This window comes from Cynara cardunculus, assembly GCF_001531365.2.
Source record: "Cynara cardunculus var. scolymus isolate 2C chromosome LG 1, CcrdV1, whole genome shotgun sequence".
In the NCBI taxonomy this organism is placed as follows: Eukaryota; Viridiplantae; Streptophyta; class Magnoliopsida; order Asterales; family Asteraceae; genus Cynara; species Cynara cardunculus.
This window is the reverse complement of record NC_037528.1, coordinates 1,316,142-1,330,506: the sequence shown is the minus strand read 5'-3', so window position 1 is coordinate 1,330,506 and position 14,365 is coordinate 1,316,142. Positions and strand designations below refer to the sequence as shown.

At 33.3% G+C, this 14,365-nt stretch overlaps 2 protein-coding genes across 2 annotated transcripts; both read right to left on the bottom strand.

Moving 5' to 3' along the window:
- Positions 1-1,087: 1,087 nt before the first annotated feature.
- On the bottom strand, positions 1,088-2,043 carry LOC112502775. The gene is made up of 2 exons (XM_025106780.1): positions 1,931-2,043; positions 1,088-1,840 (listed from the first exon to the last, which is right to left on the bottom strand). Exons 1-2 carry the CDS (start codon positions 1,985-1,987, stop codon positions 1,208-1,210), a joined length of 690 nt encoding a protein of 229 aa, XP_024962548.1. The 5' UTR covers positions 1,988-2,043; the 3' UTR covers positions 1,088-1,207.
- Positions 2,044-11,909: 9,866 nt separating this feature from the next.
- Positions 11,910-14,365, bottom strand: LOC112517755. The gene has a single exon (XM_025125132.1). It carries the CDS (start codon positions 14,363-14,365, stop codon positions 12,089-12,091), a length of 2,277 nt encoding a protein of 758 aa, XP_024980900.1. The 3' UTR covers positions 11,910-12,088.

The window sequence follows — 14,365 nt, the reverse complement described above, 5'->3', positions numbered from 1 at the left end:
ATTTTTTGCATTCCTTCTTAATTGAAACGGTTGATTAAATTTTTTTTGTTGTGCTGCATTACGTCCTTATTCTCTCGTAGGAATAAGACTTGTTTTATGAATTTGAGCTTTTGATCCTTGTGGCCATGCCAACCTCCTATAAGGAGAGCTTTGCCTGTTCTAGGACTTTGTGGCAGTGGACCTAGACGGCTAGACCACATGGATTATTGGTGTCTTCGGTTGCGATACCGCTTTCAAAATCTATCTTTTGGTTTCTAATTCTATCCCATCGTTTTCATGGTCAACAATCCATAAGGGGTGTGCATCATTCACTCAAGCATGTGATTCATGGATTTGGTAAGCGATAGAAGAAGTTTTGCTAGGGCTATGTTTTGGTTAGTTGTTGGCAAATAAGCTCGTTAGCTGATAAACTAGTATCGCTTGGTAAAAAAAAGCTAATAAGGACATGTTAGAAAATTATTCAATTCTAACATACAAGGGGAATAATTGGGAAAAAAGACCTTGGAGCTTATCAAGAAGCTATGTGAAGTAGCAATAAGCTAGTTTATGGCTTACCAAACAGGACTTTTTCGGTAAGCTACCCGACGCCCTGCTTTTACTTCCCCACTAAGTGATTGCTTAGGGACCTTAGCGTGCGATCTGGGCTGTTTCCCATCTGCAGCCGATGATTGAACAGCGAATGCGTTGAGTAGATCAGCCCTAATCTTTCTGCTCAAGTGACATAGATATAAAGTGTGGATGACTCCATGCTCCAGTGCTCCTCCCTCCATGTTGATCTCACTTTTTACGACATCCGAGGATTTCATGAAGTGTTCTTGAGAATCCTACAAGATCCGTTCATTCTTTTTTCTCTGTAAATGGTCAGAACTTCATCTGGGCTTGAACCCTAATGAGAGGTCCACTAGAGTTCAGAAATTGTTGAAGAAACAACAAGATCTTTTATTTCTTAGGCGATCGAAAAATAAAGAAATGTCCAAGTCTCGACAACATTTCCTTCCTACACATTCAAGAACAATTTTGAGATACACAGGAGCATTCTAGTATTTGTTCCTTCTAAATTCTAACCGATTCTGAGTTCTACAAACATACAAATCATAGTTATAAAATTAGCACCCAGAGAGATCGTTACACATTAGCTGTTATATACATTTAAGAATCAACTAGTCCCTAAAAGTTTCTCGAAGAATCAAAATAGTATGCCGTAAGTTCAAGCTTTGACAACTCGACCGCCTGGTGATTTGACTCTAAAAACATGCTCTTCACCTGTGCAGTTATCTACTTTAACAACCCAATGGCTCTTTTTACTTCCACCATGGCTGCCGCCATCACGGGTGTTCTTACCACCACCACCACCACCATTTTCAGATTTCCTGGCAATTCTCATCAACAGCAACCCTTCTCCAATAGGCAACAAATGACTGTTTGATCTGCTCCACCGCCATGAATCCTTCCAGAATGCATTATATCCCAACACAATAGTACTCTTTTCCCTCCCATTCCCTTTTATGGCTCCTAAAATCTGTTCATGATTCTCAAGATTACAGTCGATGACCACCAGATCTGCATCTCTGTAGTTATTTAGCAACAGAGTTTCAGCATCCCCTACAACAAACCCAACTCGGTCCGCATCTGAGCCAAGGGCCTGTTTTGAGGAGTGCAACTCCTCTGTTCCTTTAAAGATGCTAATCACATGCCCGCCAGTTTGCTCAGCTGCCGCCAGAAGTCCTACGGTGGTGGACCTGGCGGTGGCAGCACCTACAACCACCATAAGTTGAGCATTGTTTCCAGCTGCAATTGCTGAAATGAACTCTGATGCATCTGGTTCATTAGCCCTCTTTCCCTGCAGAATCAAATGCATACGTACATAAGTAAACAGAAACACATCATCAAGAAAACTTCAACAATAATTCACAATTTCTGATGAACTTACCATTTTCATAGATTTAAGGTAGGCCTCAGTGGCATTTTCAGTTAACCAGTAACCCATCTTTCTTTTACAATTTCTGATGGAAATAGAAGGCTTTTCAAACTGAACAGAGAAGCTTATATGATTTGGGCACAGATACTGACTGTATATATATAAGCCAACAAGCATTGGATGAGATGGATAGGTTAACCTCCATGTGGGGTGACATTGCATTTATGACAAGATTGATTAGGCACGGTTTGTTTGGTTCTTTACGAGCCATTAAATGATTCAGTTATCTATTTATTTTTTTATTCTTCGGTCTTTTGGTCCAAAGGCTATTTCTTTATTCATTTGGATCTTAAATTTTTCTTCAAATAATGATTTTATACATACATGGACTTCTTGGCCACTGATGCAACAGTTTCCATGGTGCTTCTTGACCAATGGCATTCCTAGATGCGTAAACTATTAGCTGTAATGTTCTTTAGCAGATGGACACTTGATAGCTTCCATGAATTACTGAATTTATTTAATCATTATTTAACAATTTACTAGAATTCCTTAGGGGCAAAACCCATGTTAGAGCTGACACTAATCCAGCAGAAACATGTCTTTGTTTATCACTAAAAGTCTTCAAGTTGGCTTTTTTAAACAGTGTAAAACCATGGGCTGAATCTAAATCTTGAAACCTCTACTAATGGCTGTGTTTACCTGGCTCTAAATCTTGATTACAAGCCAAAGCTTCTTCTTATAGGTTTAAGATGAGTTGGTGATTGGCCTTTGGGTCCCTTGAGAAGTTAAAACTAGAAGCAAAATAGGTGAGTTGTGTTGCTGCAGAAGTAGAGAATGGGTGTGCAGTTTTTGCCTCCCAAGATCTCAACAGAGATCTAGATTTGTTCCACTTGTTTCCTCTGCCAGAAATCAAATTGAGATGAGGCAAATGAACACCCTTTAATCTCATTATTTGATGATCAAGAAATCCGAAAATCTTTCTGGAAACAATATATCATTCAAGATAGACCCTTTTGATGATGAAAGAATTTTAAACCGAGCGGTGATAATTGACACCAACCGAGTCTTTCGAATTAGTGGCCGTTAGGAAGTGTTTCTTGAAAACAAGGAAGGTAAGAAATGTAACAATTTTGATACCATTTAGACTAAACATTGCAGATGGTACCCAACTCCATCTGAATTGTGTCTGCTACTAAACTGCAACCATCTTGCTCCATGTTTATCTCATACTTACAAGTGTTTCTGCCCATTTCTCCTTGTCTAAATCTGTCCTCTTCTTAAATGCTCATTCTTGGCTAACATTCGGTTTTTTTGTGGCTAACCTTGTGCGCATCTTTACTAATCTCGTGGTTCCTGAAAATAACAGCCAAGAAAATCCCTAATGGCTCTTAGGAGACTCAAAGCGGTGACCTATGAGGAGCCTGAAGTATATAGCCTTTATTTATCAGTTGATTTGATGTTCAAAGACAGCACATAATGGGGGGTTGACAAGTTGTGGGCTAAACTTATTTTTAAATTTATGGTCGTGACATGACAAGATGACACATAATGTTTAGAGACGGTGTTAGAAAGATCCAAGAAATGCATCCGTGCAAATTGTGAAAAGCAACAAACGATCACAAGGAACGCTCATTTGAAGTTAAAAACGTATTTTGTAAGTTAGTTTATTTTGTGGGTCTTAATTTTTTTGTCGTTGAAGAATGAAGCGTACATGAACATTAATGAATTGATTTTGATTTGGATGAAAAAATAATTGAAGGAGGATGGTGAAGATGAAATGTGGTCCATAGAGTATGATCAAATTGAATCTTAGCCAAGAATACGTATTTATGGAAACCCAATGGGTTGGCATGCATTTCAGACGTAGACCCATCATAACTACACATTATTGCTTCGTACCATACCTGATGACTTGATATATATATATATATATATATATATATGAATCTTCGAGATACACCGCTAATAATACACCATGGATCGGACAAAGGCGCAATTATTGACACACTGTATCCACTGAGCTAATAGCCGATTGCGCAGTTGGCCCATCACGAGCCCACTAACGAAATACAAGAGATACAGTTGTAAGCAAGCGAAGCGAAGTCAAGTTGATTTGATAACGGGTGTTTCTTGATGTGGGCTCGAAATTGATTTGAGGATTTGGATGCTTGAAAGTTTATAAGTATTAATCAAAACTATGTTCGGCATAATAAACGTGTTTCGAGTTTGACATACTTCGGTATTAGACTATTAGTTATCACCTAACTATATACACATGCGTACATACATATATATATATATATATATATATATATATACACATATTGTACAACTTATACAAAATTATTTATTGGGTCCTCCAAACGAAATAATTACAGCGATAATCACTATGGTTTCTCTTTTATTATGGATTAAGTCAATCAACCTAACTCCGTTAATTTTAGTTCCTTTAGTTAAGCGTATTTTGGTCTTTTTATTCATTACTTAAAAGTTCATTTTAAACACCCAATTGTAAATTGACACATGTTGCCTTCCATTCCAAAACGACGATCACTATGTTTTCACTTTTTATTTTACTCTTGAAAGAAGTCGAGTTTTTATAAACTCAAACCCATTTTGATATCAATTCGGGTTTTTATTTGCAGGGGAGGATCCAACCTTTAAGCACTGGGGGGAAAGACCCTAGTCAAAAACAAAAAACCTTTATTGACTAGTTTAAATTTTATATTTTCACTCTCACCTTACATAGTTTCCCCCCAGTCTCATATGGCCATATGATTCCGTCCCCCAAGTCCCATCCAATATGCCCCACCCCATTAATTTCCTGAATCCGTCACTGTCTATTTGGTTACCATATAAGATAGGGTTGGGCATGACGCATGAATCAGAATGGCATATTTTGGACCTTACCCGAACCAACAAGCCCAAGTAGCCAGGCCCATTTAACGGTTTTATAATTATAGTGCACAACATAAAAGGGAAAATTTGCAAACTTGAGAATGTCGAACACGGAAAAAGAGAAAAAACAATTCTGTTTTTTAATAGAATTTTAAAAACAGAGAGGGGGGTATATGTTATTTTAGCAAATTATTTATATTTAAAATTAAAAAAAAAACTATAAGTTTAGAGATTTAAGATTTGATGTGTGAAGAGAGAAATTAATTTTTTATTCATTTTTACTGATGATATTGAATTATTAATGTTTTATATAATTTAAAAAAAAATTATATTGAGATGATAAAATTATAGACTATCTATATAATATTATAAAACATTTAAAAAAAATTAAAAATTATTTTTTTATACATAAGGTACTGTTTATTGATGTATAATTCTTAAACTAAATATTACAAGTATATTATGCATAAGTACAACTTATTATAGCTTTATGTTTGAATTCGTGTAACTAATTGTAGATAAATATAATATAAAATTTTATTTTAAATATAAAAAATGTAAAATATAATTAAGATAATCATTGAGTTTTAACGGAATATTTAATAATTATCTTTATATAAAATTATATTATAAAACCAAAAACAATAACTTCGTTATTAAACTTAAATTCAATTATAATAAAAAAGTGAATTATATAAATTATACACAAAAAAATGAGAATTTCTAAATAGTTAATTTGATACTAATATTGATATATGTCTCACAATTTTATGATATATTCATTTATATTTTATTCAAAAATAAAAAGCATTATCATTTTTTCAGAACCACATAAAATCGTATTATAACATCGATAGAGACAAAGAATAAAACAAAATATCAAAATCGAAATGTATCTTACTAAATTTTACAAATATACTTCTAGTTTTAATAATATAATAAACGTTGAAAAATTTAAATTAAAGAATCTACGAAAGTTAAATATATATATATATATATATATATATTTTAAGATTTTGATTTTTAATTCTATATTTTAGATAAATTATTAAAAAAAACCCTATTAAAGATACTACTACAATAGTGTATTTTGTTGTTATACAGTTTTCAATAGAATTTTTTGGTTTATTAAAATTAAGGTGTTAATTGAAAGATTATTAAAAGATAACAGTAAATCTGATTTATTTTAATACAATAAATTCGTCTATTTTTTCTATAATTTATTTGATTTTGTATTTATATTATATTATAAAGTATTTGACAAAAACTCTTAAAAACCATTTTTTATGCATGAAGTACTATATATTGATGCATATTACTTAAAATTTAAGATTACAAGTAAACTATACATAAGTACAACTTATTAAAGCTGCATGTTTGAATTCGTGTAACTAACTACGGATATACATAATCAAATAGAGAATAAACATATCATTTTAAAATATAAAAAATCTAAAATATAATTAGAATAATTATCGAGTTCTAACAAAATAATTAATTATTATCTTTATAAGAAAATTACATTATTAAACCAAATATAAATTATTTTGTTATTGAATCTAAATATAAATTATAATAAAAAATTAAAATAAAAAATTACACAAAAAATAGGAATTTTTAAATGGTTAATTTGATATTATAATCGATATATTTTTGTCAAATTTTTATGATATCTGTAAGTTTATATTTTATTAAAAAATAAAAACATTATCGTTTTTTCAAAATTGCATAAGACCATACTATAACATCGACTAAGATAATGAATAAAATGAAATATTAAAATCATGATGTATCTTGCTGCATTGCACAAGTACCCTTCTAGTTTTTTTTTTATATAAAAATCTTCTTGTGGTCACCAAGGTTCAAACGCAGTGATTCTGGGTTACTGGCAAATCAGATGATCTTCTTAGAAAATATCTAGGTTAATAAAAAAAAAAAAATAATAGTAACTCTAATTTATCTTAATATTGGTTGAAAATGTTTTTTAAGGAAATTATTGCATTACAAAATAAAGATTTATTTAAAAAAAACTTATTTATATCCTATGAAAAACATATGAAAAAAAAATGTTATTATTGAAAAAAAAAATAATATATAAAAATATTCATAGACAATAAAATTTATGTATGTTTTTATTGATCATTGCTTTGTTTTTTTTTTCTTTCAAATTATCATATATATTCATTATATTAAAATTGCATAAAATAAATTCATGCTTATGATATTGACACCATTTTAATACATCATAAAAACAAGAATGATGTCTGATTGGTTTGAGTTTGGCTCCAAAGGTCAAAAGTACCAGAAGGTCCTAGGTTCAAATCCAATGAGGAATAAAAATCCCCTTGTAGCCACAGAAGTTCAAATGCGGTGACTCCGGGCTATCTGCAAAGCAGATGGTCGCCCTTAGATTAGTCGACCCGCATAACGGATTAGATATTCAGGTTAATAAAAAAAAACTTAAATCTTCTGGGAGAAACGAACATCAACTTAAATTTTATAACAAAAACTTAAAAAAAGGTGTTGCTTTGAAAAGACTTCACCTTAGTACTCTCGATTTTTCTAATCTAAAAAATGGTACGTAATTTTTTTATATTTTTAACGGAACATCAGAAAAAAAAAAAGCAGTGATTTTATTTATTAATTAATAAGAATTTTTAAAACGGTTAAAAATTTGAAAATTGGCAAAAAGGAAACATTAAAATTTTTAAATTTAAAAACATCATTTAATGATGATTTAAAATACATATTTTTACTAATGATTATTTAAAAAAAGCCTTTATGAACGGAATGTTTTTCATCAACCAACGCCTAAAATAAATCATTACTTGAAAAAGAAATCATCACTGACCATGTTAAATCATAACGATGTATATAACCAAAGTCCAAACGCAATCATTATTTGACAAGTGTCTGATAGAGCTATTTCAAGAATAAATCCAAAAAATAATAATAAACTAAACGATCAAGTTAGTTTAATAAATCTTGTATCTGATATTTATCAGTGAAGGCAACTAATACAACATGATAAGACCTGAGAAGGTATGAAAGTGTTACGTAGCAGCTTTACCAGACTGTTCTTTTGGGACGACCCTTTGGTGTAACACGAGTGACTTGCTTGCTTTGGATTTATATTCATATGTACGTCATTTCGTTTAGACTAGGGTCCATGTGTACGGTTCGGGGATTCTTATGGGCTATTAAAGGGTTATCTTATCATCAACAAACTAGCATGTTATAATTTTAGTCCATTAATAACGACTTCTATATTTTAATTATCAAATTGTATCACAATTTAACGTTCACACAAATTATTGATAATGCCCTAAGCAAAAATGGATAAAATTCCGGGCATAAAATAAGCAATAATCATAGTATCTTGTTTTGGGAAAAGAACATAGCCAGAATTTCTAAAAGTATACTAGAATAGTACTCGCGTAATGCAGCGAGACATATCTGGATTACAATGTTCTATTTTATTATTTGTCTCCGTCGATGTTATAATACGATTTTATGTGTTTTTAAGAAAGCAATAATGATTTTATTTTTAAATAAAATATAAATTTGAAGATATCATAAAAATTTCAAAAAAAATATATCAATGTTGATATCAAATCAACCATTAGATTTTTTTCATTTTTTATGTAATTTATTTTTTTATTATAATTTAATTTAAGTTTAATAACGAAATAATTTATTTTTGATTTAATAATAACTTTTTATAAAGATAATAATTAAATATTTTTGTTAGAACTCAATGATTATCCTAATTATATTTTAGATTTTTTATATTTAAAATGAGATGTTTATCCTGTATTTGATTATGTTTATCTGCAGTTAATTACACGAATTCGGATATGGAGCTTTAATAAGTTGTATTTACGTACAATCTACTTGCAATCTTGAGTTTTAAGTAAAATACAATAATAAACAGTATTTTACGCATAAAAAGTGGCTTTTAAGAGTTTTTGTCAAATGTTTTATAATATAGTATAGATATCACTATTGGATATCCATTTTTCGATATATCCGTAAAAACATTGTGAAGGTTCAATGTCTTTTTTCTTCTTCTGTGAGTTCAACGTGTAGGTTGTGAAGGTTTAATGATTTTTAAGGTTCGATACTTCTATATGAACGTTGTGAAGAACAGTGTTTTTCCTATGAATGTTCAGCAAGATTAAAAAAAAATCATCAAGACTAAATGGTCTCAACGGATCTTGTGAAAATAAAAGCTATAAACTGTCCTTGAGCATGTTGCTCAGTTGACAAAGGGACAGAGTGATTTTATTCAAATACACAACATGTTCAAGTTCGAATACTGAAGATGGACTTGAACCCATCTGCTAACTTCAACTCCTAAGTCAGCTTTGAAATATCTTCTCACATATAATAAACAGAAGACGAGTTCTGTGTAAAACACGTCAAGATTACTGATAATCAACCTTTTACTCGAAGAAACGGTATAAACCCTAGAGAAACTTCATTGAGAAGGAGTAAAAGGACATTTCAACCAATGCTTTTTTGAGGAGAGAGAAAGAGGACATGTTTGGAAAGAAACAAACACTAATTGAGACAAGATTTTACATACACACTGCAAAAGTTCACACCTTTATTTAAGCATTTCCATGTGATTCAAACAACTTTTCTTCCACTTTCTCATCTCTTGTCTTAACCAACAATATTTCATAAATATTTTTATTTTTATTTTTATTTCATTTTTACGACGTCTTTTTCTTCTGTTTCTTGTCGTCTACCCAATGCCGATGACAAGAGAAAAATATGTACGGTGTAATGAATTATCAGTATAAAAAAACAGTAAGATCTGATACGTTACGATACAATTATTTGAATTCTGTAAAATGATTGTTTTGAAATGCAAATTCGAGTACATTATGACTGTGGGACATCGAGACACTAATGAGGGTAACATTGACATGAACATATTGTCACATGAATACAAGTAAATGTCCTATGGCCATCATCATATCTCTCTATCATCTTTTCCCTTTACAAGTATCATAAAAACAAAACTAATAAGTCAGCTTAACTGGTAAATACAGATTAGACCTTGGAAGCCTCTTCATACGTTCCCAGTTTGAGCATGTTTAGGATAACTGGATATTTTTCTAACTGCTATTATTAAGTTCTGTGAGATCTGTTGAGGTATGTGTAGCTGGGTCCGAACACCTATGATTAAAAGAACAACCACATTATGGCAATGATTGTACTCTACATAAAAAGGTGAAATCTTGCTATTCGGATAGGGTAAAAACACAGCGAACGTTCTATCTCTTGTATTTCACGAAAATGGTGTATTTGAGTCATGAAAAAGTTTTATATGACCAAAGATGAGTAACTACTTTAGAGTTGACAACCATAAATGGTAGAATGGGAGAAATGTATGGTATGCTGCATGTGTAGTGTTTCCTGTACTTATTACTTTTTCGTACAAGAAAAAAAAGCTTTTTCGCAGTTGTTTTCACCTTTTAGCATTATTATTTGTGGGTCTCGCGTAAAAACTAAAAATGTAGCAACGGAAAGGAAGATATGTCCAACAAAATGCGTCTTAAAATTCAACAGAACAAATAAAAAGCCAGATCTTGGAACTCCTCCCTGTGAGCCGTAGTTTGAGTTTCCTCAGTGCCATTAAGGATTTTCCTGTCTATATTATCTTTAGCACTCCATGAGATTAGTTCAGGTGTTATCTTCAAGGCTCCACGGGATTTTCCTACTGTTATCTTTAAAATCCCATGGGATTACTGCAAATGCTACAAGCAGACCCGGAGACTCATAGTTATAATAAAAATTGCATCTTTAGATGTGCATGTGCAGGCATAATTAGGAAAATGAAAGTCTGCATCAGCAAAATCTATAGAAACTGGACTGTATAGCAAAAAGTTGAAGTTTGGTACCTTGTTCTTTTCTGATGGAATGTGGCATGCATCTTTTTCTTCATTCCAACTGCCTCCATTGCTTCAGGTTTGCTCAAGAAAACCTTTTGCAGCAATCATGACAAGATAACAGTAATCATTACTCGAAAATTCTTCTGCTTTGGGATTGGGGGCGACAAAGATCACGAGGGCCCGTCCTAAAAACGACTGAACACAAAATCTTGAATATAAGAAAGAAAAGCATCATGAACTATAATTTAACGTTAACGTGTGTTTGGCATGTCATAAGCTAGCTTTTCTCAGACGCTATCCTAGATAGCGTTTCAGTAAGCTCTTTATGAGATAATTGCGATAAAAGTGATGGTTAATGGGGAACAGATGTCGTCTTAATTTCATGGGTGGGGCCGTTACCGATGTCTGATGATATTGAAGTCTCAAGTTTGGCTTTTACAGAGATTTTATTGGTAGCTTGAGTTGTCAAGAGGTTGAATCAATGTCATTTGCATCCCGATATCATGAAACCCGTAGAGAGAAAGATAACTTCAAAAAATTCAAAACTGGGGTCTATTCCTTGTCCTTTCGCGACTTCTATCTCAAGCAACCTCATGTATTAAAAGAGTGAATTTAATTAAAAAGTACATAACTGTATCGGATATGACATTAATCTACGCTCCAACGTGTAAAAGTAGATGGCCAAATTTGTATATAATTGACAGAAACTCATCTAGTATGCATTAGTGAGATATTGAATGGATCACATGGAGACATTTATGTAATTTGCAGTGAAAAGAATGGAAATGGAAACAGAAAGGGAAAAACAAACAAGAAACATGATACCAACAGATATGAATTCAGTATGCATCAAGAGCTATTTATTCTGTTTTAGATGCATGGGATTTGATTCAGGAAGTAGAACAGAAGAGATTTCTTGAGGAAATACAAATCCTCCATAGATGAATCAAACTTAACAGAAAACGAGAACAAACAAGCGGAAATCTTGAATTCTTATTTTGGATTTGCATTTGGGCAGAAATGAATTGTCAAACTGGATCAATTGGCTTAATGAATCTGATTATATTGCCTACAGTTGAAAGAGTATAAAGACCAAGAAATCTTGATCCCAGCAATCAGAATATCTTATCAAATCCTTCATGGAGGATGAACTAAAGATTCAAAGAACAAATTCTATTTAAAAAAGATAGAAAATTGAAATCTTGATTCATTATAGTTATAAATGGTATAATATTCATGGATCGTTGTTAACATATGCGATACACCTGCAAAATCTTGGACTAATTATCTACCAAAGATAGAGGAAAAGGGTACGAAAAGAATACAATTAATCTACAAACAGCAGGAGTTAGAAAACGGAAAAACGTTACAATGAGGGTGCATCCACAAAGACCTCATTGAGCATGTCATCATCCTCGCTGCTTGTTATGCCAAATACCTCTGCTTCTTTCTCTTCTTCGCTACCAAATTCTTGCCTTCTAAGCTTTGAGTTCGCTGCAATAAATATCATTTTTTGAATCTTCTCGAGGCCGACCCTTGATTGAGTTTGCCCATTAGTCGATACCCATCTCATGAAAGACCAACTGCACTTGAACCCACAAGAAGTTGCATGAAGAAACAGAAGCCTGACTGCAATCTTCCCCAAAATGGTTAACTCTTTCAAGATAGTTTCCCAGATGAGTCTACTACTTTGAGGGTTTGCTATTTTCATCTTTCCAGTAAAAGGGTCACGCTGTTTGACCTGAACCGCCTGTGCATATAAAGGGTCCAGTCCCTCGGACCTCCATTTCAGAAGCTCCATTAATGCAATGTGAGCTTCTTCTCTTGAAACTAGTCGCGTAATCAGTTTATCAACATCTTTTTCTTGTTCACAAGTTAAATATTTAAAAGGGGGAAGGTATTTACCACTAGAGTCCCTTATTAAGTACACTGGATCAAGAATGAATGCAGTTGACCATGCAGGGTGATAGTTTTTCTTGAATCGCCTTTCGATGATTTTCTCAACAAGCCCTTCATGAATGCTGTATTTGGCACACCAGTCCTTCATTTTTGCTCTCAATTCCTCCCAAAGAGGAAGACACTGCCCAACTAATGGCCTTTCAGCCTCAATCTCTTCAACCATGCCTCTAATTACCTTAATTAAAGTGTTAACAGCCTCAACATCATTCCAGAACCCCATATTTTGGACCAATTCTGCAACTTCTGTAGCAACAGAATCTTCAATTACCACAAGTTTGTATGAATCATCCATTACAACTAATTGCAAGACCCGAGCACAGCTCAACGTATTGTCCAACATTGAACTGATAGACGAAAAGTTCTGTAAGTTTTCACAATACAAAAGGGGAGGAACTCCTAAAGAAACAGAGAATCTGGACTCCTGTGACCGAAACCTGTTCAAAATACTCCTAGCCTCAGAATTGTTGTTAAAAAAACTAGTAATCTTCAAGCAATTACCAATAACATTCTTAAAAAGTGGAAGCTCTTTGCTAAAATCCTTAATCAAATTACCAACTCCCTGAAGCTGACAAGATAAATTAACCATCCAATGATGTTGGATTTCCAGATCTCTTAAAGCTTTTGTCTTATACTTATCTGCCACTATTCCAACACATCTTTCAACATTATATGTACCTGTGACGGTCTCCCACATGATCTCCTCCGCGTAGGTGGCTGGAACCGCCATTGATGTACCGTTACCACCACCAGGGAAAAAGGTTTTTCGAAATAATGTAGTTCCATTAGGAAGATTGACCATAAACTTAATCAAACCCTCTTCCCCATGCCCAAAAGTCTTGGTCTTCCACCCATCAGAAACAAGTTGATAGAACTCTGCATCCCTCATCTTAGCTTCTGATTCTAACTTTGCTTCTTCATACTTTGAATCAAGCCTTGAAGACATAAAATCTTGTCGTGAAATCTCAGGTAACCCAACTTGATTCATAAAAGCTTTGAACTTGGGATGATCCAAGCTTGGAAATGAAACTGACCCATAAGATTCATAGAACCAATCAGTCAATAATCCAAGAGCAGAGTCAACTTGGGTTTTACTTAAATGAGGACCAGGAGGCAAAGGTTTTGGACTTTTAAGCTTCTTTACACTATCCTCTAGCATTGCCAAAGGTCCCAAATCTTCTTTCCCACCAGATAACAGCAAATGCTGCTGCCCGTGATGATGATTATGAGGAGGATAATGATGCTGAAACTGACGAGGTTGTCGGTTACTATTCAAACCATCGTTTGAAGTCCCAATCGACCCAAACCTCTTTCGATTACTGTGAGAAGAAGGAGAAGACAATGGCGGCAATGAAGAAGACGATGATGAGGGTTTTAAAAGAGAGTTAAAATTGGGACAAGTTCCTCTTTTGAGATGCTCAGAAGCAGTTCTTGATGGGTTTGAAGCTGAGAAAACAGCTTCACAAAGGTTGCACCTAAGCTTAACAGCTTTAGCATCATTTGTATCCGGATTTCGAACCAGAATAGGCTCAAGATGGACCCAATACCAAGCTCCTTTCCCTTTAATGGCCTTCGACCGAACGGTGCTTAGCCCTTCATATCTCTTATTCACAGCCCGTACAGCCATGTCTTCTGTAGCAACCACTACCAATTGGGTATCATTCTGGGTCCCTTCAGATTCAGCCAT